The 26,328-nt window shown below is 48.6% G+C and overlaps 1 protein-coding gene across 1 annotated transcript; it reads left to right on the top strand.

Annotated features, from left to right (window-relative positions):
- The first annotated feature begins 204 nt into the window (after positions 1-204).
- NR1I2 (nuclear receptor subfamily 1 group I member 2) lies at positions 205-25,386 on the top strand. The gene is made up of 10 exons (XM_031037802.2): positions 205-316; positions 2,098-2,224; positions 17,190-17,405; positions 18,499-18,632; positions 20,005-20,192; positions 20,943-21,217; positions 22,022-22,164; positions 22,358-22,474; positions 22,810-22,915; positions 24,249-25,386. Exons 1-10 carry the CDS (start codon positions 205-207, stop codon positions 24,391-24,393), a joined length of 1,563 nt encoding a protein of 520 aa, XP_030893662.1. The 3' UTR covers positions 24,394-25,386.
- Positions 25,387-26,328: the final 942 nt, after the last annotated feature.

The raw sequence follows: 26,328 nt of genomic DNA, 5'->3' as shown, positions 1-26,328 counted from the left end.
TTTATAAGCGAGCTGCGACCAGGCACTTGCGAGCCAGGAGAGATTTGAGAGATGATGAAAGCCACGTATTTTGCCCACAACCCAAGGACTTCTGGCAAGCTGCCCCACCTGAGCTGGGATCCTGCCCCCTTTTTTTCCACCCCTAGACACAGAAATGCCGATCTTTACAAAAAGATCTACTTTTTTTTTTTTTTTAGAGTGGTTATGGGTTCAGAGAAAAATGGAGAGGAAGGTACACGCAGTCCCCATATGCTCTCTGACCCTGCACATGCTCAGCCTCATAGCTTGCCTGTTATCAACATCGCCCAGCAGAATGGTACATTTGTTGCAATCAATGAACCAACACTGACACATCACAATCCCTCAAAGGCCATAGTTTACATTAGCGTTCACTCTTGGTGGTGCCCATTCTATGGGTTTGGATTAATGTTTGTTTGATGACATGTATCCACCATTTAGTATCATACAAGAATGTTTTCCTGCCTTACAAATCCTCTGTGCTCCCAGAAAGGCCTACTTTTAATCTTGGAAATAAAGGTTTCCTGGAGTGAGTTCCTAACCCTTTTCCACCTCCCCACCACCGGCTTTGGTCATGGCCTGTTGGTCATAGCTTTACAAGTACTGGGGGTATCACCAGGGCACCCTAGACAGGCTGCTTCCTTTGGCACCCCAAGCCAGTATCTCACCTCTTCTAGGTCCTCCTTGTCCAAGGCCCAAGTCAACCTGCCAACCAGTGGGATTTATAATCCAATGCTCCCCAGCCCTAGCAGAATCCCCTATGGATAGACAGAAAGACTGGACTGAAAGACAGGAGTCGCATGGCCATGGGTCCCAGTCACCACTGCTGGCTGAAGCTCCCTAATAGTGAGACACATGCACCATCTTATTTCTGCATTTGGTTGAGGAGAGCAAGGTGAGCAATCACTTGATAAACGTTGACCCTAGATTCCAATCCTCCTCACATCCAGGAGGGAAAAATTGAGGGGAAGAGAAGAAACCAGTTTAACTCAAAAACAAGAAAACCATACTTATTCTTGCTTTTCTTATCAGGAGGGCTTGATTAAAATTTCTAATTCAAGATAAAAACAATTTAAATCAGAAACAAGTGTGAGGAAGTCCAAATTTTCCCGAGAAGACCGTGAGAAATCTCCAGTTCTTATCCCTGTCCATCTAACTGATCAGTTTCCCTTGCCCCTCCTCCTCCTCCTCCCCTTTTTCCTTCCCCCAAGACCAGCTTTACTATTCTCAAGAAGCATGGACCTAGTCCACTCCCCATGCCTGTCATAGAGCATCTTTTAAAAAAAGCAAGTAGAAGAAACATAACCTGTGAAACCCCCCTGCTTTTGGCTTTTATCTATTCTTTTCCCTTGAGAGCTCTAACAGCCATCAAGCTCCTCCCAGGGAACACGAAGGATCAGGCTGAGGAGTGAGGGGCTGCTGGTTCCTGGCAGGCCTGGAGGAGGACAGAGCCCTGCACCCATTCTCTGGCTCCAGGTCAGCCGTCAGTGCTAAGGCTAGAGCTGTGGGTGCCCACTCCCTGGCAATGGGCTCAGCCGCCTCATCCTTCCCTCTTCCTCTCTCCCTGCGTGCCCCCTCTCACCTAAACACGCTGGCCCTCGCTCATCATCCAGTCAAGTAACACTGTCCAGGAAGGTGGCTTAGACAAATGAAGACATGATAGGAGATCTAGGTTTGAATTAACTTTGCCCTGGAGGCCACAGCACAGAGACGGCCAGACGCATGAATTTGCACAGAACCAGTTAGACAAAGCGATACTAGCAACATTCCTCCCCTTCCCCAGCGTTTTACAGTGAAGACAGGAGAGAAAAAAGTGGGGGCATGTAATGAGAGTAAATACGGTAATCGGTTCATTTGCTAGTTGGAACTCTGGACTTGGGACTTAGGAGTGCCAGATGGGGGCCACTCAGAGCCTCCGTCTGACCTGGACTGAAATGTAGGTGAGAGACCAGATTGGCTCACATCCTGGGAAATAACCTAGACGAGGGCAGAGCAAGCCCTGCTTAACTCCCGCGGGAGCACAGCCTCTGCCCTCTGCCCAGGCGAGGTGTTCACCACTGCAACAAACCAAAGATTAAGGTAATGCTCCAGTCTTCACCGAGGCAACAACTTCAGGGGGACTGAGGTTCTGGTTGAGCCTTTGTTCCTGCTTATTCAAAGCGGACCCCAAAGGAGAAGTCACAGCAAAGAAATTGCCACCAAGCAGGTATGGATTTTCTTTCTTTCTTTCTCTATTGCTGGTGGGGTGGGGTGGGGGGGAGATTGCCTCCCCAGCTCCCTGCCAAAAAAAAAAAGAAAAAGTGGGAACACAAATATATTGTAACATTTGAGGCCAGCACCTTAGAGGGCTGTGTATCATGTTGGCCTTATTGCTGTTCGCATTTCCAGGATGGAAAAAACCATGAAGATAATCACTTAATATTGAGTTCCATTAACCATGCTTCCTGATCATGCACTTGCCTCCTAAAGAAATAGTCACAGTGGAAATCTCAATTTTCTGTCAGCCGTGATGAGTCATACGTACAATCGGCCCCCTCTCTGTTGCAGAGTTGGAGTCTCCTGATCCAGAAAAACACCAAGGTGCGGGACTGTGGGGGCTGGGAACAGCTCAGCCCTGGTTCCTCTCAGCTGCTGAGTGAGTGTTGGCAGCCCTTGGGGCCAGGGCTGAGACATAGCATCGTGACAGTCACAGGGCCTGATCACCTCTGCAAGGGGTCCCTCAGAGGCTCTTCCAAACCCCTCCCCAGCCCTTGGGCTGAGTTGGCTTTGGCCCAGTCAGTGTTCTATCTTTACTTGCCAGGGTAGGCGCCCTGTCCCGCAGAACAAAACCTCTCCTACGTGTGCTCAGTGCCACCGAGCCCCCCTTCTCCCCACATCACAGCCCAGCCTGGCTGAGGCTATGGCCAGCGGCTTTGTTTTAAGGCAACACCGTATCTGGGGATGGTCAGGAGCTACCTCTGAGGCCACTGAAACTTGATTCAGTGAGTCAGCTGCGAAGGCACTAGACTCCTCCCACACGGGATGGCTGTGTGACTTTGTTGCTGGGAAGGTCAATGGTCAGCACCAACATGGCCAAGGTGACTGGATTATTTCCACTGTGATGGGCGTTTGATCTCGAATGATATGGCCAGAGTCCAGAATATTCTAAGCAAGGCCCCAAGAGGCTACTACTTATTTAATTAGTTGGTTAATAGGAAAGATTAATTTTTCCATATACTTATTTCTTAAGTATACTTTTCAATATCCTTTTTAAAATATCTTTTAGTTATATAATAAATTTAGTCTAAACCAGGGATTGGCAAACTACGGGTGACAAGCCAAATGTGAACCACCAGCTTTTTTTTTTTTAAGATTTTATTTATTTATTTGACAGAAAGAGACACAGCGAGAGAGGGAACACAAGCAGGGGGAGTGGGAGAGGGAGAAGGAGGCTTCCCGTGGAGCAGGGAGCCCGATGTGGGGCTTGATCCCAGGACCCTGGGACCATGACCCGAGCCAAAGGTAGATGCTTAACCGACTGAGTCACCACCCAGGCATCCCCCACCAGCTGTTTTTATAAATAACATTTCATTAGAACACAGCCATGCTTGTTAGTTACCTATCATCTGCAGCCGCATTTGCCCTAGGACAGCAGAATTGAATAGTTGCAAAAGAGACAGTATTGCCCCCCCAAAGCCTAAAATATTAACTATATGGCCCTTTACAGAAAAGGTTTGTCAACTCCTAGTCTCAAGCTATCAACTTGTTTAATTATTATGGCATAAACATAGTAAACCACCACAAAACTGACTAAACTGTTGGTAGTAGGTAATAGCTTTTTAAAATTATGAATGTAACAGATGATTACATGCTCTTTGTAAAATGACGAATCCAAAAGTTAAAAACAGAGCTACCCTATGACCCAGCAATTGCACTACTAGGTATTTACCCACAGGATACAAAAATACGGATTTGAAGAGACCCATGCACCCCAATGTTTGTTCATAGCAGCACTATCAACAATAGCCAAATTATGGAAAGAGCCCAAATGTCCCTCGACTGATGAATGGATAAAGAAGATGTGATGTGTATATATATACAATGGAATATTACTCAGCCATCAAAAAGAATGAAATCTTGCCATTTGCAATGATGTAGATGGAGCTAGAGTATATTAGGCTAAGCGAAATAAGTCAGTCAGAGAAAGACAAATACCATATGATTTCACTCATGTGGAGTTTCAGAAACAAAACAGATGCACGTAGGGAGGGAAAAAAGAGAGGGAGGCAAACCAGGAAACAGACTCTTAACTATAGAGAACAAACTGAGGGTTGCTGGAGGGAAGGTGGGGGGCGATGGGGTAACTGGGTGATGGGCATTAAGAAGGGCACGTGTGATGTAATGAGCACTGGGTGTTGTATTGCAACTGATGAATCACTAAATTCCACTCCTAAAACTAATATTACACTATACATTAACTAGCTAGAATTTAAATAAAAACTCAAAACAATAAATAAAAGTAAAATGATAAATCAGCATAGATAAAGCTAAATTCTCCTTAAGCCTTCCTGCTAATGCCAATCCCGTTTCCCTAAAAGTAACTGCTATAACCAGTTTGGTGTATTTATTGCCAGTCTCCTTTGCATTCACATATACATATATGTCATACTAGTAAACTATTTGTTGTCATATTATTCTCATTCTGGTTTTCCACCCAACAAACTTTTCATATCCATATTCCATATAGAGACTTTCTATCTCCATATATAGCTCTACCTCAATAATTTTATATATATTATACATAGGATATGTGCATTTTATTTTTTCCAGAGGTTTATATTTATTTGGGGGGGCGAGGGGCCGAGGGAGAGGGAGAGAATCTTAAGCAGGCTCCAGGCCCAGCACGCAGCCCGACGTCAGGCTCCATCCCACGACCCTGAGATCATGGCCTGAGCTGAAATTTAGAGTCAGAAGCTTAACTGACTGAGCCCCACAGAGGCCCCAGAATATGTGCATTTTATTTTTATTTTTTATTTATTTTTTTTAAAGATTTTATTTCTTTATTTGACAGAGAGAGAGACACAGTGAGAAAGGGAACACAAGCAGGGGGAATGGGAGAGGGAGAAGCAGGCTTCCCGCGGAGCAGGGAGCCCGATGTGGGGCTCGATCCCAGGACCCTGGGATCATGACCTGAGCCGAAGGCAGACGCTTAATGACTGAGCCACCCAGGCGCCCCGAATATGTGCATTTTAATTTTTGATACTATCCAATTGCCCTCCCCAGTGCCTGCACCGATTTATGTCCCACCCAGCAGAGAACGGCAGTTACTGCTCCTGCACACCCTGATGCTTGCTATTAAACATTTATCACTTTTCCAATTGGAGGAGTGAAAATAGTAACCCATTTGTAAAATATGTACATGTCCCTGATTACTAACGTGCTAGTTAGTCTGCCTTTGCTGCCGTAAAAAACACCACGCGCTGGACGGCTTACCCCCCAGACACTTACATTCTCAGTGCTGGAGGCTCCAAGGCCAAGATCAAGGAGTCGGCAGGTGTCCTTTCTTCCGAGGTCCTTGCATGGCTCTCTGTGTGAGCACATCCCTGGTATCTTGTCTTGTGTCCAAACTTCTCCTTACACGGACATCAGTCATAGTGGATTAGCACCCACCCTAATGACCCCATTTGAACTTAATTACCTCTTTAAAGGTATACTTGGAGATAGAGTCACATTCTGAGATCCTGGGGGACACACACCAACCTGTAACAACTAGTGCAATTGGGCATCTTTTTATATCATTCTTGGCCATTGTATTTCCTCTTCTTAATTGCCCATGCATATCCTTAGCTCATTTTATATGGCGTTATCTTCTTCCACTCCCTTGTAGGAGTCTTTTATTCTTGATGCTAATCCTTTGATATACATATAATAAATATTCCTGCGAAGCCTGGGACTTGTTATTTAACTTTGTTTACATCATGTTTTTAGTCAACAGAAGTATTTCCTGTTATTGTTATTGCTATTATTATTTTGATTTAGTTGAATTTATTAATTTTCTCCTTTAAGGATTTTGTTCTTTGGGGCTTATTTAAGGAAGCCTTCTCAGTGTCCCAAGATTATGATGATAATAAAGTATTAGCACACTTTTTTTTTTTTTTTAGATTTTGTTTATTTGACAGAGAAAGACACAGCGAGAGAGGGAACACAAGCAGGGAGAGTGGGAGGGGGAGAAGCAGGCTTCCCGCGGAGCAGGGAGCCCGATGTGGGGCTCGATCCCAGGACCCTGGGATCATGACCTGAGCCGAAGGCAGACGCTTAACGACTGAGCCACCCAGGTGCCCCAGCACACTTTCTTTTAATACCTTTATCACCTAAAAAAAAAAAAAAAATAGGCCTTTAGTCCTTTATTCCAAATTAAGTCTGCCCTTTCCCTATTCATTTGAACATAGCCTCCATCATGTACTAAATTCTCATTTTTACATGTCTGCTGCTGGATACTCTTTTTTTTAAATTTATTTCCTATTCTATCATAGGAAATATTATAGAGCCAATTTCTATTATAGTTTTACTGTTTCTAATTGATTTTTTACTGATACATACAAAATCTATTTTGTTTGGTTTCATTTTGTTTTTTAAAGATTTATTCATTTGTTTTAGAGAGTGAGAGGGGGAAGGGGCAGAGGGAGAGAGAAACTCAAACAGACTCCTCACTGAGCACAACATGGGGCTCGATCTCATAACCCCGATCTCATGACCTGAGCCAAAACCAAGAGTCAGATGCTTAATCAACTGAGCCACCCAGACACCCCAAAAATCTATTTTGTGTTTTGATATTTTGTCTGGTCATGTTACTGAATTCTCTTAATACTCGTAAAATGTTATCAGTTGATTCTGTTGGAATTTCTTGGTAGACAACCATATTATATATGTAAAAGAGTTGTGTTCTTTCCTTCCTCATCTTTACATAGTCTAATTTTTTTTTTTTTTTTTTGTCTCATTGCCTTTTCTTGGCCTTCCAACATAATGCAGAGTAATAGTTAAGACTGGAGGATAATCTCAGGGCTGATGTATACAATTGTAGGAGTTGTGCACTGCACAATTCTAGCGATACCATTCATAAACCCTTCGATGTTTAGGTATTTTTTATCATGTTTCTGTTTTAAAGATTTTATTTATTTATTTGAGAGAGAGGAAGAGAGAGAGAATGAGCTGGGGAGGAGCAGAGGGAGAGGGACAAGCAGATTCTGCACTGAGCACAGAGCCAGATGCGGGGCTCAGTCCCACAACCTATGAAATCATGACCTGAGCAGAAATCAAGGGCTGGACGCTTAACTGACTGAGCCACCCAGGCTCCCCAGTGTTTCTGATTTTAATTCATTATTATTTCATGCTGTGAACTCCTATTTCTTGGAGACTTCTCTGTAGGACTCTTCGACAGAGGAGTGTGTGTGGGACTCTTCTTACATATAGGGGCCTTCTAAGTGCTAGGATTTGAAGGGGACTGGGAAGAGTTCCCTGCCACCCAACACCTGCTTATCTACCTGCCATATCTCCTAAACTTCTGTGAAACACTGAAATAGCAATATCCAAATGAAAATTAAGATAAAGAGACACAACCAAATTTCTCATGTAATGTCTGAAACAGCTCTCCTGAATCTGTATGAATTCCAAAGAGTCACACTCTGAACCCTAGGCAGTAGGAACACTGCAAACGCATGGAAGAGACAGGCAGTTGACTCAGAGGTCATCGTGCTCTGTTAAATATTGGAAGATGGTACAGGGTGTACTTTTGACTTGGGCTGACACCAGCTCTCAGCCCTGATCTGCGTCTAGGAACAAATTTTCTGACCCCTTGGATCTGATGACTGCATCCCAGGACTCACAAAGGCCAAATTGCATTTATAGCCACCTGAAGATAGCAGCTGACTTCTCCCTTGAATTTATGCAATGTGACATTTCCTGAGTTTCCTCCGGGTGCCTGTCCCATGCTAGGGCCAAGGAAGGGGGGCACTTTTGTTCACAATATTTGATCTATTTAAAAAAAATTTTAAATATATGATCTCATTTTATCTCTGTGACTTTTGTGACAAAAAATGCAACTTACACAGTATGTAGTGTATCTATTTGCCCTATAGGAAGAATCAGACTCAAGGGGAAGAAAGTTCCATCACTTGTTGCTTTGTGACCTTGGGCACATAGCCCCAGTGTCTCCAGTCGTAAAGGGGATAATAAGACTCGGCTGGCCCCGCTCAACCGCGGAGAGGCCCTTCTCTGCTGACCTCACAGGTCCCCCTGCATGAGATGATGAGTTGGCAATCACTTCATAAATAATAAAACCTGTATCATGAGTTAATAAAATTTGCCAACCTTCTCCCTTCATTGAACAAAGCCAATAGTTTATAAGCTTCACTGTCAACTTCTTAGAAACTCAATTCTTTTTTTTTTTTTTTTTTTGAGGGAGAGCAAGGGAGAGCGAGGGAGAGCATAAGCAGGGGGAGCGGCCCGCAGAGGGAGAGGAAGAAGCAGGCTTCCCGCTGAGTGGGGCTCGATCCCAGAACCTGGGATCATGACCCGAGCTGAAGGCAGACACCTAACCGACTGAGCCACCCAGGCATCCCAGAAACTCAATTCTTACATAATTTCCCTTTACCTGCTTTTTTTCCCCTCTTTACCCTCTGGTCAGTTCTGACATATATCCACACACTTCACACACACACACAAATTGCACATACATTTCTGATTTTATACACTTATGCATGTAGATACATACATGTATCTACATATAAAACATATGTATATTATAATCCTACTGTTTACAGTAGTTTCTATCCCTAAAATCATGAGTTTTCTATCATTTTCCCCTCCACTTAGCCCCTCGCTGCTTCAACTCCAAGTTGCCTACTCTTGCCTCCCCATAATTTTGGTGACCTGGCTTCAAAGCTTTTTGATTTGACTCATTTGAAGATTAAATATATATTCATCTCCTCCCCACGCCCTTTTCCTGGGAAGGAGCTATCTCACCCCCAAACGCATATCAACTTTAAACAATTTACCAGGCCAAGTTATTTCGCATGTGTGTTTGATTACTTCCTCTATTTTCAAGAACCCTAAAAATATTTAAATTGCCATACCCTCTGCCTGCCGCTCGGTCATCTTCTCCATCGTGTCCCTTTTGTGCACAGCCGATTTTCGGTCTGGGTTAGCTGGATTTCTTAGGTCCTTGCTGCTCCAAGTGTGGAGGTGGACCAGCAGCGCCGGCAGCATCCGGAACCCACCCCAGACCCAGGGATTGGAACGTGCATTTAACAAGCTCCCCAGGTGATCTGTTTGCACGTTAACGTTGGAGAACCCCGATCTTAGATTATAAACACGTGCTCTGGGTTATTTGGTGCGGATTCTGAAGCAGACAGCGATCTTAACTGTTACAGGGATTCCAATGTAGTTTGGAAGCTAAGGTCTGCCAAGCTCCAATGCAGCTTGATTGTGACCTGGTTATCTTTTTATTCCTTACTGTAGTGCTTTGAACTACTGTTCCTCCTCTTTCCTCTGCTTCTTTAACTACTTTCCTCCAGCTTCTCCTGCCTTCTGCTTCCTCGCAGCCCTGCCTGGCTCCTGGGGGCTTCCTTCTCTTTGGGCATTAGGGCTGCCCAGGCAAGGTGGGACTGAGATATCTGGCCACTCACTTCAGGCTAATATATTGGCTTCCCTTTTAATATTCTTTAAATATCTGACTAACATTTATTTAGTGAAAGTGATGGTATTTTTTTAAATTATAGTAAAATACATGTAACATAAAATTTACCATCTTAGCCATTTTTAAATGTAGGGTTCAGTAACATTTAGACTATTGTGCAACTGATCTCCAGACCTTTTTCATCTTGTAAAACTGAAACTCTACCCATTAAACAACAACTCCTTATTCCTCTCTTGCCCCAGGCCCTGGCAACCATTCTCCTACTTTTTAAAACTTTATTGAGGAATAATTGCAAATATAATTGTATATATTTAAAATGTACGATGTGGGGCACCTGGGTGGCTCAGTTGGTTAAGTGTCTGCCTTCGGCTCAGGTCATGATCTCGGGGTCCTGGGATCAAGCCCCGCATTGGGCTTTCTGCTCAGTGGGGAGTCTGCTTCTCCCTCTCCCTTTCTCTCTCTCAAGTAAATAAATAAAACCTAAAAAAAAAGTACAATGTGATGATTTGATAGACATATATATTTTAGAATGATTACCAATGTTAAAATAACTCATCCATCACCCCACACAGTAGACATAGTTAACTCTGTGTGTGTGTGTGTAATTTCTACTCCCAGCAACTTTCAAATAAACAGTACTATATTATTAGCTAATTAACTATGTTAGCAATACTGTATTATTGCCTATAATGACTGTACATTGCCACCATTCGTCTGTGTTTCTATGAGTTTAACTACAACTACAGTCAAACGGTACTTGTCCTTTTGTGATGGGCTTCTTTCATTAGCATAATGTCCTCAAGGTTCATCCGTGGGGTAGCATGTGCCAGAATTTCCTTCCTTGTCAAGGCTGATAATATTGCACTGTATGTGTCTACCCTTTATCTGCTGATGGCCATTTTGGTTGCTTCCATCTTCTGGTTGTTGTGAATAATGCTGCTGTGAACATGGGTGTGCAAATAGCTCTTCAAGACCCTGCTTTCAATCCAGAAGTAGAATTGCTGGATCATATGGTTCTACGTTTAATTTTTTGAGGACCCACCACCCTGTTTTCCACAGTGGTTGTGCCATTTTGCCTTCCCACCTGCAGTGCATGAGGGTTCCCTTTCCTCCACATCCTCATCAGCACTTGCTATTTTCCATTTCTAAGACAGCAGGCCCCCAGTGGGTGTAAAGTGAGGTCTCATTGCATTTCCCTAATGATTAGTGATGTTGAGCATCTTTTCATGTATTTATTGGCAAATGATGCTTTTTTTAATGCAAAATGTGTATCATGTCCTTCATGGTCAATATAAATAATTTATTCTGCACCATTTTCCAAGCCAGACAACTTCTTAGAAGGCATGTTTAAGTGTTTAGATAATAAAATAGTCTACTCATCCCCTGCAAACAGCCCTACACCACACAGTATTCTGTTTCTGGCTCTGTCAATTTTTGCAGGTTACTCAGAGTTTTCAGAGGCTTACCCTCAGGTGCCTGGCTGGAGTGGCCCAGGGTGACAGGCATATGAGTGCCCCTGGTTACTCCACAGAGACTCGTCTACACTGTCAAGGAGTGTAGGAAAGGAAACAATTTATGGTTTACTTTGTTTCTGAGTTATTCCAGCAATGTTTTGATACCCTTTGAATATGGTGGACCCCTAGGCAGCAGCTCAGCCCACCAGCCCTTTAAGTTGGCTCTGTCTGTGTATCTGACGTTCAATGTCACTAGGAGAGGATCTTAATGGGTCGGTGGATAACTTGTCCCTGGGAGAGAGCAGTCACACCATCCCTCACAGGCCCCCAGAACCTGGTCTAACCAGGAGCCCCTGAGGGCGGCCGTGGGTGGGATAGGCCTGCTGAGCATCCTCTTCCTGCAAGGTCAGGCTGGGTGAATTTGTGAGTCCCCTTCATGAGGACAGAGATGGGAGGCTGTGAATACTTGTCTGCCGGGCCGTTTCTTCTCATGTAATTGTCTCACAAATGTTGGCATTTTATCTGACACATCCTGTCTTCTGATGTGAGGGGACAGGGGAGGGAGTAATGCTTTTTTCTATCAAAAGCTTTCCTTGATCTCTGTGCTTAAAAAAAAAAAAAGTTATTTGATGATGGGTCTCCTTTCAAAACCCCAGGTCTGACTGTAACTCCCACCTTGCTGCCGACCCCTTCTGTCCTAGCCAAAGCCCACTCTTCCCCCTTCACTGTTGCCAGACAGAAAAAGAAGCCTCAGTCCTTGTCACTGAAGAAGATTAAAGAGTTAACAGTGCAGAGAGAGGTAGGACAGGGTCAACTGCAGGCCGGGCAGTCCAGCTCTGCCTGATCAGTGGAAGGGGCTTCTTTGAAGATTTCCTTTTGCCATGTTTGTCAAGGCGTTTGGGCCTGACATTGGCATCGGGCTCCCACACAGAGAGAGTGAGCAGTAAAGGCTCTGTCGGCCGGTCTGAGACGTGAACTCTCCTTGAGACTCCAGCAGTTTGTGTCCCTTTGTTGACAGGTTCAACGGAACCAGAGCAGGGATTGATTTTAGCCACTGAAGTTTAGGCCTCTGGGGGCCCCTTCCGTACATGGGTTCCATCCCACAGATGAATGCTTTTGTAACATGTTCAAAAGTAAGATATTTAAGCATGGTTGTTTTAGACCGTTTCTACTCTATTGTCCTATTTTCCCTGACGTCAGGTGTTGATGGAATGGCCACAGGCTCACTGGAGATTGAGTTGGGGATACATGTAGTTTGGGTAGACGCATATGGTGGCAATTACTTGCGTGTGGGGTTGAGTTACTGCTAACCACCCAGTGTAGCAACGGGTCCAAGGAATGCCCCACTCTGCTGCTCGTCCACCACCGTTGCAGGGGCCCAGCGCAGGCTAAAGGAGGGGAATGAGTTTTGAAATGTGTGGAGCCAAGAACCTAGACTGTGGAAAATTCTTCCAAATATGAAGTCTTATACGAAAGAATCTTAGTAGAGGTTTTCTTATGTTTGACAACAATCCTCAGCTGGATGTGAAGATGCAAATGTTCCCATTATCGTAATAAAAAGCAAATTTTGGTCAATGATACTAGAGGAAAAACTTTATTATCTTCTGATTCTTTATATAAAAAATGACATTACAAGATCATTGTTATATGAGGGGAATAATTTGTTTTCTATTGCTGCTGCAATATTACCACAAACTTGGTGGCTTAATACAAAATTTATTATCTTATAGTTCTAGATGTCAGAGGTCCAAAGTCAGTATCACTGGGGTGAAACCAAGACGTTGTCAGGCTGGTGCCTTCTGGAAGGTCTAGGGGAGAATCTGTTTCCTGCCTTTTCCAGCTTCTAGAGACTGCCTGGAATCCTAGGTTCATGGCCCCTTCCTCCATCTTCAAAGCCAGCAGTGTAGCATCTGACCAATTTTCCATTATCACATCTCTTTCTCTGACCAGACCCAGGGAAGTTTCTCTGATTTTCAAGGTCTGTTTCCTCAATCACATCTGTAAAGACACTTTTGCCTTATAAGGAAACGCATTTACATGTTCTAGGGATTAGGATGTGTTGGGGGCCATTATTCTGTCTCCCACAAAGGACAATATTAACAGTGTAATTTATTGTGATTTCTTTTCTCAATCTTTCTCACAAATACATCTTCTCTTTAGTACCTAATTCTGTATTTGCCATGTGCATTCTTTTTCTTGAAGAAGACCCCCCCCAGTGGTATAAGCTTCAGACCTCACATGAGCTGACTCATGGCACCTCTACTTGCCCATTGACCAAGTCGAGAACTTCAAATTTCCCCCACACTAGCTGGGCAGAGTCTGCCGCGGTGGTTCTGCTCACTGGGCGGCAAGGGAGCCGGGGAAGAGCTGAAGAGGAGAGTGCCTGTGTCTCACGCGGTGGCCCCAGAGAATCACCGAGCAAAGTGCAGCATGCCCACGTGCTGTAAGGGATGCTCTGATGAACGCCAAGCTCTGTGGGTGGACGCTAGGGGGGGAAGGTAGAAGAGCCCATGAACCAGTGCACTGGGAGCTCAGTAAATGTCCTGCTTTGGCAACTGCCACGATGCTTTTTGGTTCAGCCAGTCTGCTCTTTCTGCCTTGTGACTCCAGGACGAGCATGTCCAGTTTCTCTCTGGGATTCTTTTCTGGCCCCAGGATTAACTGAAGTCTCTCTTCTCTCCTGCTGCCTTATGAAAAACATCCATGATCAGAGTCTCCCTTTGGTCATTTACTCTGCCCTCTTCGTGTCTTCCTGCTGCCCCCCACCTCGCCACCTGTGCCACTGGTCACTTGGGTCCCTGAACTTCCTTCCCTCTGCTCTTGACTCTTCCTCAACGACAACCCCCACTCTCACTTCCTTAGTGTGTCTCTTTCCCAAATCTACCTCAGCACCCAGGAGAGGGTTTCTTTCCTGCTCATCTTTCCCATTCTAGCATGTTCCTCTTCCTGCTCTGGTGAGAATTTTCTCCTCCACCTCCAGACATCTCTGCTAAACTTGGCAACCCAACAGGCAACATCATGGGCCTTCTACTGGGCATCTCCTTCTTCCCTGCATGCAAAGACAGCCGCTCTCCATGTCTATACCCGGTGTCTAGCCTGGATGTACCCATAGCATGGCTCACCGTGTTCTCGCACACAGTCTCTCAATAGCTGGCTCCAAGGGTCCCTAGTGGATGGCTTCCCACCCCTCCTTCTGCCCCACAGTAGACTCTCTCCCCAGCACCTCCCTTTCACACATTCCTTCTACAGGGGAGGAGTGTGAATATTCACACACTTCTCTGATTTTCTTGGTCTTTTGTCATGATCAGCCATCTACCCCATACCGTCCGGGTTGTGTAAACTCATGCCTAGTGCGCTGCCTCTCACAGCTCAGTCCCCCTTGATCAGCAGATGCCAGGTCTATGGACAGGGTCTCATTTGGCCTCATTTTGGAGTCTGAAGCTGCTCAACCAGGACCGTGCAGGGTGAGCCTCCTGTAACCACTGTCCTCCAAGGTCAAAGCCCACTCAGGGACCATGCAGTTCTCATCCTCCAATGCTACCTCTGCAGTCCTCCTCTGGCCCCACTTGGGGATCCTTTCCTTCCATAGGAGAAACTGAACCCCACGTTTCTTCTAGAATTTCCCTCCATTATCACCCTGGGATGCACCACTCTCCTTCCTTTCTTTCTCCCCAAGTTCAGACCTGTCCTTCCTGTAGGGCACGTTCTCCAGCATGCTCAGATTACCAAGCCCGGTGAGGAATAGGTGCAACCCTCAGAGCAAGCCCAGCTGGAGTCAGTTGAAACTGCGTGTATAATTAGTCTTACTAAATTCACATGAACAAGAGATGTGGCTGGCACATAACGGTCACCCAGGCACTGTCATTTTCCTATCCACAGGGCACCATGCTGGAAGGACTGATGCAAGGGGGAAGTAGGGTCAGAATTGCAGGCATCAGCTGATACCCCCATCCACCCCAGGTCAGATCTATTTCTAACAGAACTCTAGGGGTTCTGTTTCCATTATCTCTTGCCATGTAACAAACCTTACCGGATTAAACAAAATTTACCGGATTAAACCAGCCACCATTTTATTTTCTGCCATGATTCTGTGTTGACAGAGCTCAGCTAGGAGTCCTGCTCCACGGCATCAGCTGGATGCTTAGCTGGGCTGGGACGTCCACGAGAGCTTGCTCACTTGTCTGGAGCTTGGTGGGGAGGGCTGGAAGGCCAGGGCAAATGGGCCTCTCTCATCTTGTCATGTCAGGGCTTTCCCTCTTCACATGGCCTCTCTGCATGGTCCCTTTGGGTGGTAACCCTAGCACATAGCTAAACTTTCTCACGTGGTGGGTTAGGGCTCCCCCAAAGGGCAGAAGCAGAAGCTACCAGGCCTTCTTGTGGCTTCGCCCACAACTGGCACAGTGTCGTTTCCCCACAATTCTATTGGTTAAAGCAAGTCACAGGCCACCCCAGATTCTTCGTGCAAGAGGACTGCACTAGGGTGCGGACCCCAGGAGGTGTGGTTTGTTGGGAGCCAACTTCGGAGCAAAGCCATCATGGGTTCTCTTAACTGGGGCTTCATAAAGATGGAAGAGAATGAACTACAGAATGTACCAGATCTGTTTATTTAACAGTAAATTCAGGCAAAACAAAGTAAAAGTTACACAAATGCTATGAAGCGAGACTCTGGCATTAATCCTAATACCTCCTCATTACAGAGTTGGAGAATGTTATCAGTCAGACACAGTGTAAGTAAATGTTTACTCCCCTTTGTCCCTTAGCAGACAATTCTTTGCATGTCTTAATTTTGCTGTAAGTTGTTTTTGCTGGCTCTTGCTCATGGTGCCATGTTAGTGTTTGATTCCTGATTTGGGAGGTTTTGCTCATATTTCTTGAAAATTATTTGTGTGATTCTTTGTGCCTCAGTGGAAAGTGGTCCCCTAGAGAGGAGGAGTGTGTCTGCTTCTGTGGGTGTCCAGGAACACTGCCCACCCAAGATTTCTTTAAATCAAACCCTTAGCTTCAGGTTTTTGGGAGCACTCTAAGTATACATTTTGTCTGCAAGCCCATATGAGGTCAGGATCATGATTTGAAAAACCAGGGGGGATTCCCCCTACACCTGTTCAGTTCAAGTTTCCCATCAGCCTATTTTATATGCAGTTTTCTGGAAGCAGGGTTGCAGGACAGATTAATTTTTACAGGCGGACTGTTTGCTTTCATCTATCATGCTGCTGGAAATAGAAACCTTTGTGTTGAAATTTTACTAAAAGTTTTATTTGGGGTTAAGAAAAGGCAACATCATCTGTAGTGTGGTGGCCCTGGACAATCAGTGCCCAGAGAGGCTTTTGGGGGGCGTCATGAACAGGACAGCTCCCCATTTCTGCTCACCCTCCTCTGTGCTCATTCCAAGTATAGAATTCAAGGCACACTCTCAAGGTGAACATTCCCTGGGGTGAGCATCTCAACCACAAGTCTACTAATGGGTACAAGTTCTTTGAGTACTCACTTATGCCCCAGCTTGACTGGGATGTGGGCCACTGTCTTCCTGCATTCTGGGAGCCTGGTTCCTCTCTGTCTTGCTCCCCATTTGCTTGGTTACTCAGTTGAAAACCACCTTTCTGCCCCGCCTTTTCAGCTTTCTCTGGGAACTCGGGCCACCACATGCCTGAGAGGCTGTCTCCCCTGGGTCTCCTCAGTCCCAGAACCATATCCAACAAGTGGCCTGTCCCCTGGGCCTCTGACCAGGTCATGGGTTCCTAATCTCAGTCCATTCAAGAATTGCTTCTGTGACCCCACCCAGGCAGCCTTTTCTTTTTCCTTCTCATTTCTTTCTCGGAATCTTCTCTTGCCGTGTTCTTGTTCACATGCTTTCCTGCAGGGCCCTATTATTGCGTGCGCACCTCCACCGTGACATCTCTCCTGATAACGAGTACTAACCCCACCCCCAGTTCTCCCATGGTTCAGCTCTTGGGTCCGCAGAATCAGATGTGAGCGGCACACAGGGAGGACTGTCTCAGCACATCTCTGTCTGGCCCCTTCATTCCCTGTGGTTTTTTCACTTCTAGCCCAAGAGGCCTGGAAGCCAACCTGGAGGCGAGACCTGGAGAAAGCTGGAACCATGCTGACCTTGTGTCCTACGAAGCAAATGCAGCTCCTGGGAAGCCTGACGTTAGTGCAGATGAGGGAGATGGGGGTCCCCAAATCTGCCGTGTATGCGGGGATAAGGCGACTGGTTACCACTTCAATGTCATGACATGTGAAGGATGCAAGGGCTTTTTCAGGTAGGGTTACCAGCCAGCCATCACCCACCTGTCACCCTGACACACTGGGTCACTTCTAAGTGGGGTTCTGCCACTAGCTCACTGGGCACTGCTTTAGGGCCTCAGCTTGACCTATCCCGGGTTCAGAGTATGGGGCAGTGGCCGATTCAAAAGCCTCCTACTGTTTCAGGAGAGTCATGAATATCTCAGAGGATTTCTTCATCTTCCATCTTCCTATCTTACCTGGGAAAGGGCCCCTTCCATTAAGATATCCCTTTTGTTTCTCCATGTGTTCTTGAATAAAATGGAAAAGCACTTCATAAAAGAAGAAAGAATCTGAAAAGCCAAAACAGTGCTCAAATCAGCTGTAGGGAGCGGTAAGCAAAGAATGTCATAAAATAAAAGAAGAATAGGACAAAACAGTCTCATCTAGAAACAGGCAAACGGGGAGGTTAGAAACTTAAGGACTGCAAAGTACCAACTCACAGCAAGACAGGCCTGCACAGAAGGGTTCACACTGTCCCAATGAAGAAAGAGTAAAGCCCAAAGCCCAAAGCGGGGCTCAGATCAAGAGGAAGAGAAGCCGGCCAGGAAAGGCGGGAAGCAGAGAAAGAACGTGTGAGGAGTTGGCAGTCTGCCCTCAGGGAGGGCCGGGTAGGCGGAGAGCAGCTCCCACCTAGGGGCCCACTTGGGACCCTCACGAGCTCCCAGGACAGCCAACCTGACGTGGCCGTCTGCAGAGTTCTTCTTGGTGGCCGGACATGGGACTGGACATGGCTCCTAGAGCCAGGACCCACCCTACAATCCCTAAGATGGGCTGCCAGTCAGCATGCTGTGGTTGGGGGGGGGGACCCCCAGGGAGGCGCTGCGGTAGCTGCGCGTCGCCCAAGTGAAGAGGCCCCGGCTTTGGGAGCTGCTCTCAGGTCCCACGGGGTTTGGTGGGCCTGGTGCAGGCCCAGAAGCAACCACATCGGCAGCCACGTTCCAGCAAGAGATGAACATGTGTGTCGTGCGGAGTACAACAGGGTCCAGACGGAAGTGTAGCTTGGCGCCCCCCGGCCTACGAAGCCCGGGTGTTCCCCGAACCTGCCTTTCGCTCTTTGTTCTCTCACAGGAGAGCCATGAAACGCAACACCCGGCTGAGGTGCCCCTTCCGGAAGGGCACCTGCGAAATCACCCGCAAGACCCGGCGCCAATGCCAGGCCTGCCGCCTCCGCAAGTGCCTGGAGAGTGGCATGAAGAAGGAGAGTGAGCAGCGGGAAGCGCCCTGGGTGGGCGCGGGCGCAGGCGCGGGCGCGGACTGGGGCGCATGCGCTCCGTGAGCCTGGGACAGGTGTGCGGGGGGAGGGGGGCAAGTGGGAAGGAAGCGTGGGGATGTGTATGCGCACGTGTGCAGACACGCACCATGGGTGTGCACATGCGTGTGGCCTGTGTGCAACAGGCAGACTCAGGGCGGAGAGCTTGTGGGCCACCTGCCCGCACCACCACCACGGGGCGATCCTGGAGGGACTTGACAGATGCACTCACTGCATCTTTGTTCTCTGTCCTGGGAGGTGTGGTGGGCATCTCATGCTCCTTTTTCCTCTCAGGTGCCCCTGCGTGATTCTTTTTGTTGCCTTCATAATTGTCTTCATGGTGGTCTAGCCAAATTGGGCGAGGTGAATTGGGGAGAAGGAAGCCAGAGACATCTTACAGCAGCTAGTGCCCATCAGCCACCCAAACCTGGTGTCCTACAGAGGAACCGTTTGCAGACAGGTGACATAGGGTGATCTCATTCTACCCGTGAAGCTTTGGTGTACAAATGTGCTCCCAGGTCACTCTGAGATTAAAGCTGATGGGGAAAATGCAGGAAGCTTCCAGTGCATATTTGTCTCCACTGATCACAGAGTGGGCAGCCTCTTTCAGGGGACCAGTTCCCTGGGCATGTGGACAGGCCCTCACCTGGCTGTCCCTGCTGTTTCTCGCACCAACCCCCACCTCTTCGCTCTGCCATGTGAGCGGGCTCCAGAAATCCATGGAAGGCCCTAAGGCTCCAGGCTAGACAGGAAGTGGCTGGAGTTGATATTTCTTGCTAAGCAGTAGCCGCAGCTCTCTAGGGTCTTGGAGACCCAGATGCCTCGGGGGGACTCTGAGGAGTCTGCCTGGTATCTAATCCACCAAAGAAGACTACTGTCAGGTGCCACTGACGGCCCACTTACCATGTGCCAGGAGCTCTGCTAGGCACTTTGCACGCCATGCCTAATTGTGGCAGCAGCGTGAAGGGGGCACTGTCGCTCCCAATTATGAAGAAGGAAACTGAAGCCCGGAGAGGTTAAGGAACTTGCTCAAGGTCACCGCTAGTGAGTGGCAAAGCTGTCACTCAAACCCAGCACCTTTTGATTCTGCAGCTCGAGCTCTTCCCACAGTTCCACAAAGTTGTCACAAACCCACTGCCTCAGGCAGCACACCAGCTGCATCTCGTTCTCTGTGCTTAACCCAGGGTTTCTCCAGGGGAGCCCACGGTCTAGGACAGGGTGGGTTTTTTGTCACCAGCACTTCCCCTGCCTGCTGCCTGGGGAGGGTCACCAAGGGCAGCCAAGCTCCTGCAGGTGCCTGAGCCTGTTCCTGGTTATCCCCGCAGTGATCATGTCGGACGCGGCTGTGGAGCAGAGGCGGGCTTTGATCAGGACGAAGAAGAGAGAACGGATGGGCACTCAGCCCCTGGGAACCAAGGGGCTGACTGAGGAGCAGCAGACGATGATCAGAGAGCTGATGGATGCTCAGATGAAAACCTTCGACACCACCTTCTCCAATTTCAAGAATTTCCGGGTATGAGGCTTTCTCAAGTTGGCTCAGCCATTATGCTAGCTCCTCAAAACCCCAGTCCCATTCCCAGGGGTTCTCAAAGAACCCCTAGGTGATTCTGACACATGCTCAGGTTTGAGAATCTCTGTTCTCTCCTTCCACGGCAGGTAGCAAGTGGGGCTGAGCCAGAAACAGAGTTTTGGAAGCTGAGTTGCTCCAGGGTGGTTGGCCTTTGGGGCTTTATGAGGACAGGGTCAGGACCTGTTGGGGGTCTGGCGTTTGTGAACGGGTTTTACAGATCTAAGACACATTTGTGATCTCAGCAACGTGAGCCGTGTTTGATCCTGGTGCTCCCTTCCTGCTCTGTGCTCACAGGCATCTCAGGTGGCCGGCTCCACTCAGAGAGCTGGCAGCCAGTGACCCCAGGAGTCTGTTCTTTCCATCTGTGCCTCCCACAAACTCCTTTTTAAGTCAGGGATGCTTGGGACGCACCCATTGGTGGAGACCCCTTACATTCCACTGGGCAGAGAGCAAGCCCATTCCTGACCAGGCAGGGATGTGAGGGAACATTGATAGACAGATCCAGAAAGCACACCACCTGATGTGTGTGTGCACGCGCATGCATGTGCATGTGCGTGCATTTGTGTGTGTGTGCATGCCTGCATTTGCGCATCCTCTCAGGCTGCAGCCATGGCCGTGAGCCCTCCTGGGCCTGTGTAGGAACCTGTTTGGGAGAATACATGCCGTCTGTCCTGTCCTCTCTCCGCCTCCCAGCTGCCAGAAGTGCCCAGCAGTGGTCGCGAGGTTCCGGAATCTCTGCAGACTCCAGTGGGGCAAGAAGCTGCCAAGTGGAGCCAGATCAGGGCAGACCTGTGCTCGCTGAAGGTCTCTCTGCGGCTGTGCCGGGAGGACGGCAGCGTCTGGAACTACAGACCCCACGCTGACAGCAGCGGGAGAGAGATCTTTTCCCTGCTGCCCCACATGGCCGACATGTCAACCTACATGTTCAAAGGCATCATCAACTTTGCCAAAGTCATCTCCCACTTCAGGTAGGACCCAGCGGCGGGCTGGGTGGGTGTGGAGAGGAGAATGCAGTGGCCAGCAGGTTCAAAGGGTCTAGGGTGGATTCCTCTGAATTTGGGCGATACTGGTGTCGAAAGACCCTCCTTAATCTCCACCTACCCTACCCATCAGTAGGCAGAGGGCAGGTTAGATTCCAGGAGCCCCTGTGGGCCTTATTTATTGGAGGGAGGGTGGCCACGGGTCAGAAGGTAGCCAGTTAGGTCAAGGGAGTAAGAGAAAGGCCTGCTTGCATGTGTGGATCTTGGCAGATTCCCACTGACATCCGATGACCCGCAATGTAACATCAAGGTGTGAGGTTACTTGCCATTTCAGTCCCCCCTGGAGGTATGCATTACTACCGCCTTCATTCTGCAAATAGAAAACAGGTTCACTGAGGTCCAGGAACTTGCACAGGGTCGCAGTTAATCAGAGGGGCCAGATTTGGAAGCAGATTGCACAGAGTTCAAAGCCAGCTACCCGCCAGGTCCTGAGCCAGGCGCTGGGAAACCTGAGAGAATAAGCTCAACTTGCTGAGATTATGGATCTAAAAGAAGGGGGTGGTGCAGAAAACAAGGCCGCGAATTTCCGAGGAAACCGACGACAGGCAGGGGGCCCCTCAAGAGCCAGCCTAAATGTCCTCCCTTCTGGGCTCCTGCTGGAAATGCCTGTCAGCGGGGAGTCGGGGCCTCTCAGCTTGGGAGGGGGGTCAGCCTAACCCTGAGTGGCAGAGGAGGCCGCTGGTCTGTAGCACCCCGTGTGGAAGCTAGCACCCCCCCCATCCTTGCCGCCAGGGACTTGCCGATCGAGGACCAGATCTCCTTGCTAAAGGGGGCCACCTTTGAGCTGTGCCAGCTGAGATTCAACACGGTGTTCAATGCCGAGACGGGAACCTGGGAGTGTGGCCGGCTGTCCTACTGCTTGGAAGACCCTGCAGGTGCCCGCAAGCCGCCCGCGAGCCGCCCGCCCGCCCCGGCGGAGGGGGGCAAACACACGCGTGGAGGGAGGTGAAGAGCTGCGCCAGGATGTGCGGGTCCTGGGGTTGCAGGGCAGAGACCCGGCGATGGGAAAAAAGAGCCCGGTGAGGGAAGGCTGAGAAGCTGGCCTGTCCACCCTCCACCCACCTACAGGTGGCTTCCAGCAGCTTCTCCTGGAGCCCGTGCTGAAATTCCACCACAGGCTGAAGAAGCTGCAGCTGCATAAGGAGGAGTATGTGCTGATGCAGGCCATCTCTCTTTTCTCCCCAGGTGATGACCCCACCTGTCCTGCCTGGCCACTCCTCCCCCCCCCCCCGCTTGCTGGCACCCCCCTCAGCTATAGCTGGAGGAGGCGGCAGGCCCACCCCTGCCCTCCCCAGATGGCCTTGCCCCCGTTCACTGCGCGGCCAGGAGGGGGCCCCTGACTGGCTTCTCCTTGGGTCGGTGGGGTGAGGCACCCTCCGAGTGCTACCCTCCCTTCCCTGCCTGGGTGCTTCTGGCTCCGGAAGGCGGTTGGCTGGCCCCTTGCCCTCTCTGGGCCGGACTGATCTTGTCTTTGCCCCCACGGCCTTGCTGCCACCACACTGTCTTCCCCTCCCCACCAGACCGCCCGGGTGTGGTGCAGCGCAGCGTGGTGGACCAGCTGCAGGAGAGATTTGCCATCGCCCTGAAGGCCTACATCGAGTGCAGTCGGCCCCAGCCTGCCCATCGGTGAGCAGCAAGCAGGGAGGGTGTGAGGGGGTCCCTCCAGAAGCCCCGTCCTCTAGCCCCCCCGCCTGTTCTGGGCCTCTCGGAGAGGGCAGACTGGAGCCGCTCCTGGGGCAGCCTCTGGCCCAGTCAGCCTGAGCTCCAGCCCAACAACGGAGAAACCTGAGGGGGGCCAGAGGCCATGCCCAGCCATGGACATTGCTCCCTGAGGCACAGCTCCTGTCTGCCCTTTTCCACTCCTGTCAGCAGGGACGGGAACAGCCAGGTATTCCCCCGAGGCTCCTACAGGCTCTTCTAGCAATAGCCAGCAGTAACTGGCATGGTAGTGAAGATAACCATGACAACAACAATGATGGTAATAATAAATTTGCATTGCGGAGTGCCGGCCCTGGTACCAAGCAGTTTACATGTAATGTCCCCTTTAATCTTGAACACAGCCCCCACGAAGTGGGTGCCACGATACCCTGCGAGGGGCTGGCGGCTCAGGGCGACTGCCTCAGGGTCCCCAGCCAGATAGGCGGGATCTGGAGGCGGCCGCGGGCGGACACGTCGGTAGCCCACCCTTTTGAGCGCTGCCTGATCACCTCCAGGAACGAGCACAAGCAGACAGGGTAGGAAACTCCTTAGTTTGTTCTGGCCACAACCAAAGGAGGAAGGCTGCTCAGGGGTTTCCATACCTTCACTGCCTCTCAGCAGCCCCACGGGCCCGGGCCGTGACGGGTGAAGGCCTGCACAGGGTGCGCTGGCTGCCCTTCAAGCCTCAAGTCCTTACTTGGCCCCCTTCAACTTTATTTTGAGCTCAGCCTCTGGGCCATGTCTTGATTTGCTTGGTCCTCCCCTGTGTGGAGCCAGGAGGCATTGTGCAGAAACTAAGGCGCGAGGTTTGTCTCAGATGCTAGATCCCAAGCTAGATCCAGAAAGGATCTGCAGGGCAGCCCGTAGTCCCTGCCTCCACAGCTGCTCCGCTCAGCCCTGACCCGCAGCCATTCGCCAAGGCAGTGAATCCCCTCCACCCCCGAGACTGCCCTCTGTGCCCGGCCCCCACAATGCCTGGACTTTCCCATGGAGGTGTCTGTGTCCGAGGACTCCAGCCCAGGGCGTGAGGGGCCAGCGAGGAGTGCGAGTCTACGCCCCAGTCCCCCCAAGCCTGCTCTGCCCTTCTCATCCGCAGACTAAGAGAAGCTTAAGGAATGCGACTGAGCCTTGTCTCTTGGCTTGCCTGAGATGTTCTAAGAGTAATACCCCCAAACTTGTGCAACTTCAAAGCAGTCCCAGGGTTGGTGGATGGGGCCAAGGGTGGGCAGCACCCCCAACTTTTCCTCTGGCTGGCCTGCAGGTTCCTGTTCCTGAAGATCATGGCCATGCTCACCGAGCTCCGCGGCATCAATGCCCGGCACACCCAGAGGCTGCTGCGCATCCAGGACATACACCCCTTCGCTAGCCCCCTCATGCGGGAGTTGTTCGGCATCACAGATGGCTGAGCGGCTGCCTCCCTGGTAGAGCCTCCGAGGGGCAGCCTGAGCCAGAGCCCTGCCCTCGGAGCTGCCATTCCTGGGACTAGATGGATGGCTACTGCTGAGAGCTGGCAATGCCCTACAGGTCCTCCCTCCCCGGGAACTCACAACCATTCCTCAGGAAAGGGACGAGGGTCTCCCCAGGCGCCAGCCCAGTCTGTGGAGAGTGAAGCCATAGACACTTTGATGGAGAGTGCACTGGCCTGTAGACCAGGCCCATTCAGAGGCAAGACCACCCTCCCCTTGGAAATGGCCCTGTGGTCTGAGCATCTAGTGTCATGGTGGGAGAGGGGAAGTGTCTGTGAGAGAAGCCAGAAGGCCTACAGCAAACGTGAGAGTCTTGTCATGACCTGTCTATTCTTTCTTCCTTCTGCGTCCTTCATTCTGTGTCTCTGCATCCATGCAAACACATTAGTAAGCACCAACAATATGCAGTTTGCTGTGGGGTATGCGCCGACTCAGACATAGTTCTGGACCTCCAAGACTTTAAAAGTTCAACTTAAGAAAACAAAGCAGAAACACAGAGAGCTTTGAGCCAAAGAAGTGGTAAGGGCCATAAGAAGCACAAGGAATTTCTTCCTGTGAACGCTGAGCTGTGTGGGCTTCCTGAGGGACCAAGTGAGGGATCTGTGGAACATGTGTTCGTGGGAGGAAGGGCACTAACTGGCTGTGTGCACATGTGTGTGACTTAGTGTAGGTCTGCTCCACGTCTGACCTGGGGCTTGGGTTTGCCCCCGAGGCTGGAACACTGGGGTGCTCTCTGCGACGAGGTTGTGTTGAGAGGCAGTTAATAAACATGCTAGCTATGCATGCACTCTATCTTCCTGTTTACACATCTATTTTGAAAGCTAAAGAAAATGACAATGGTTGCTTTGTTTATAGCCATTTTGAGTAAAAATGTTTTTGCCTTTGGTGCAAATTAAATTTTGACTAATATTACATAAGGCATTCTACACCTAAGGACAAGACTTAGCAAATATGTTCATGAGTTTCGTGTCAAATCAAGGCAAGAGGATTTAAATAATTAATTTTTGGCTAGAAATTTAAACCTTTTTTTGCCTTCTTTTCTAGGGAAAAAAGAAATGTGGGGGTGGGAAAATAGAAATATTATTATATAATATACATATCTATTTCTTCACTACTTGTTTTACTATTGCCCTTTACACATCTGACGGCTGTTGGTGTAAAAACAAAAATTTTAACTTGGTTTGCTCATAAAATTATCCCATATAAAAATCCATATAAAAATGATACACCCCACAATATGGTATATGTGTTGGTGTATATATATACCAAAATTAAAAATGTGGTTAGTAATTGAATTAATTTTAAATGTCTAATGTTTTGAGGCAAATGAAGCTGCAAGTTAACCGCATTTTAAGGAACAGACACTTGTTTAGCTTTTACCATTTTACAAAAAGCAGGCCAAACTTTGAGAACATAAGAAATTGTTGACATTATAAATCAAAGCAAGCAAACATATTCCTTGGCATCTCCCCAGATTTACCAGCCTCTTCTGCATTAAGGATATAGAACACACTCATTTTTAGAAAAGAAACTGAGGAGAAAAAAGAGCTCCTCTCTCCAAATACAGTGAATACAAATTTTGTTCCCAGGAATTTTGTCTCATTACATTCATTGGGAAATAGGAATTTTATTCAACTGTATTCATAAATCATATGCATCTCCTCTTCCCCATTGAAACAATTTTGAATGTGCTATTCATTCAAGAGCCCAAAATTGTTAAATATAGGCTACAGTAAGCCAAAATTAAGATGGGATGTAAACTCCCATGTCCTGGTATTGATTTTAAAAATACCTGCGTAGCTGAATTGGTATGTACAGAGGATTTCTGTATCATACAAAAATTATTGTAGTCCAAGTGTAGTTAAGATTCAAGGT

This window comes from Leptonychotes weddellii, chromosome 1 (assembly GCF_054177405.1).
Source record: "Leptonychotes weddellii isolate Sample4059 chromosome 1, ASM5417740v2, whole genome shotgun sequence".
Lineage (NCBI taxonomy): Eukaryota > Metazoa > Chordata > Mammalia > Carnivora > Phocidae > Leptonychotes > Leptonychotes weddellii.
This window is presented reverse-complemented; position numbering and strand designations above follow the sequence as displayed.

Bases quoted from the DNA above. Each gene is read 5' to 3' on its own strand.
- NR1I2 (XM_031037802.2), top strand. From the start codon at position 205: ATGGGTTCAGAGAAAAATGGAGAGGAAGGTACACGCAGTCCCCATATG. The intron at 17,406-18,498 runs GTAGGGTTACCA...GTTCTCTCACAG, and splicing joins GGATGCAAGGGCTTTTTCAG to GAGAGCCATGAAACGCAACA. The intron at 22,475-22,809 runs GTGATGACCCCA...CCTCCCCACCAG, and splicing joins CATCTCTCTTTTCTCCCCAG to ACCGCCCGGGTGTGGTGCAG.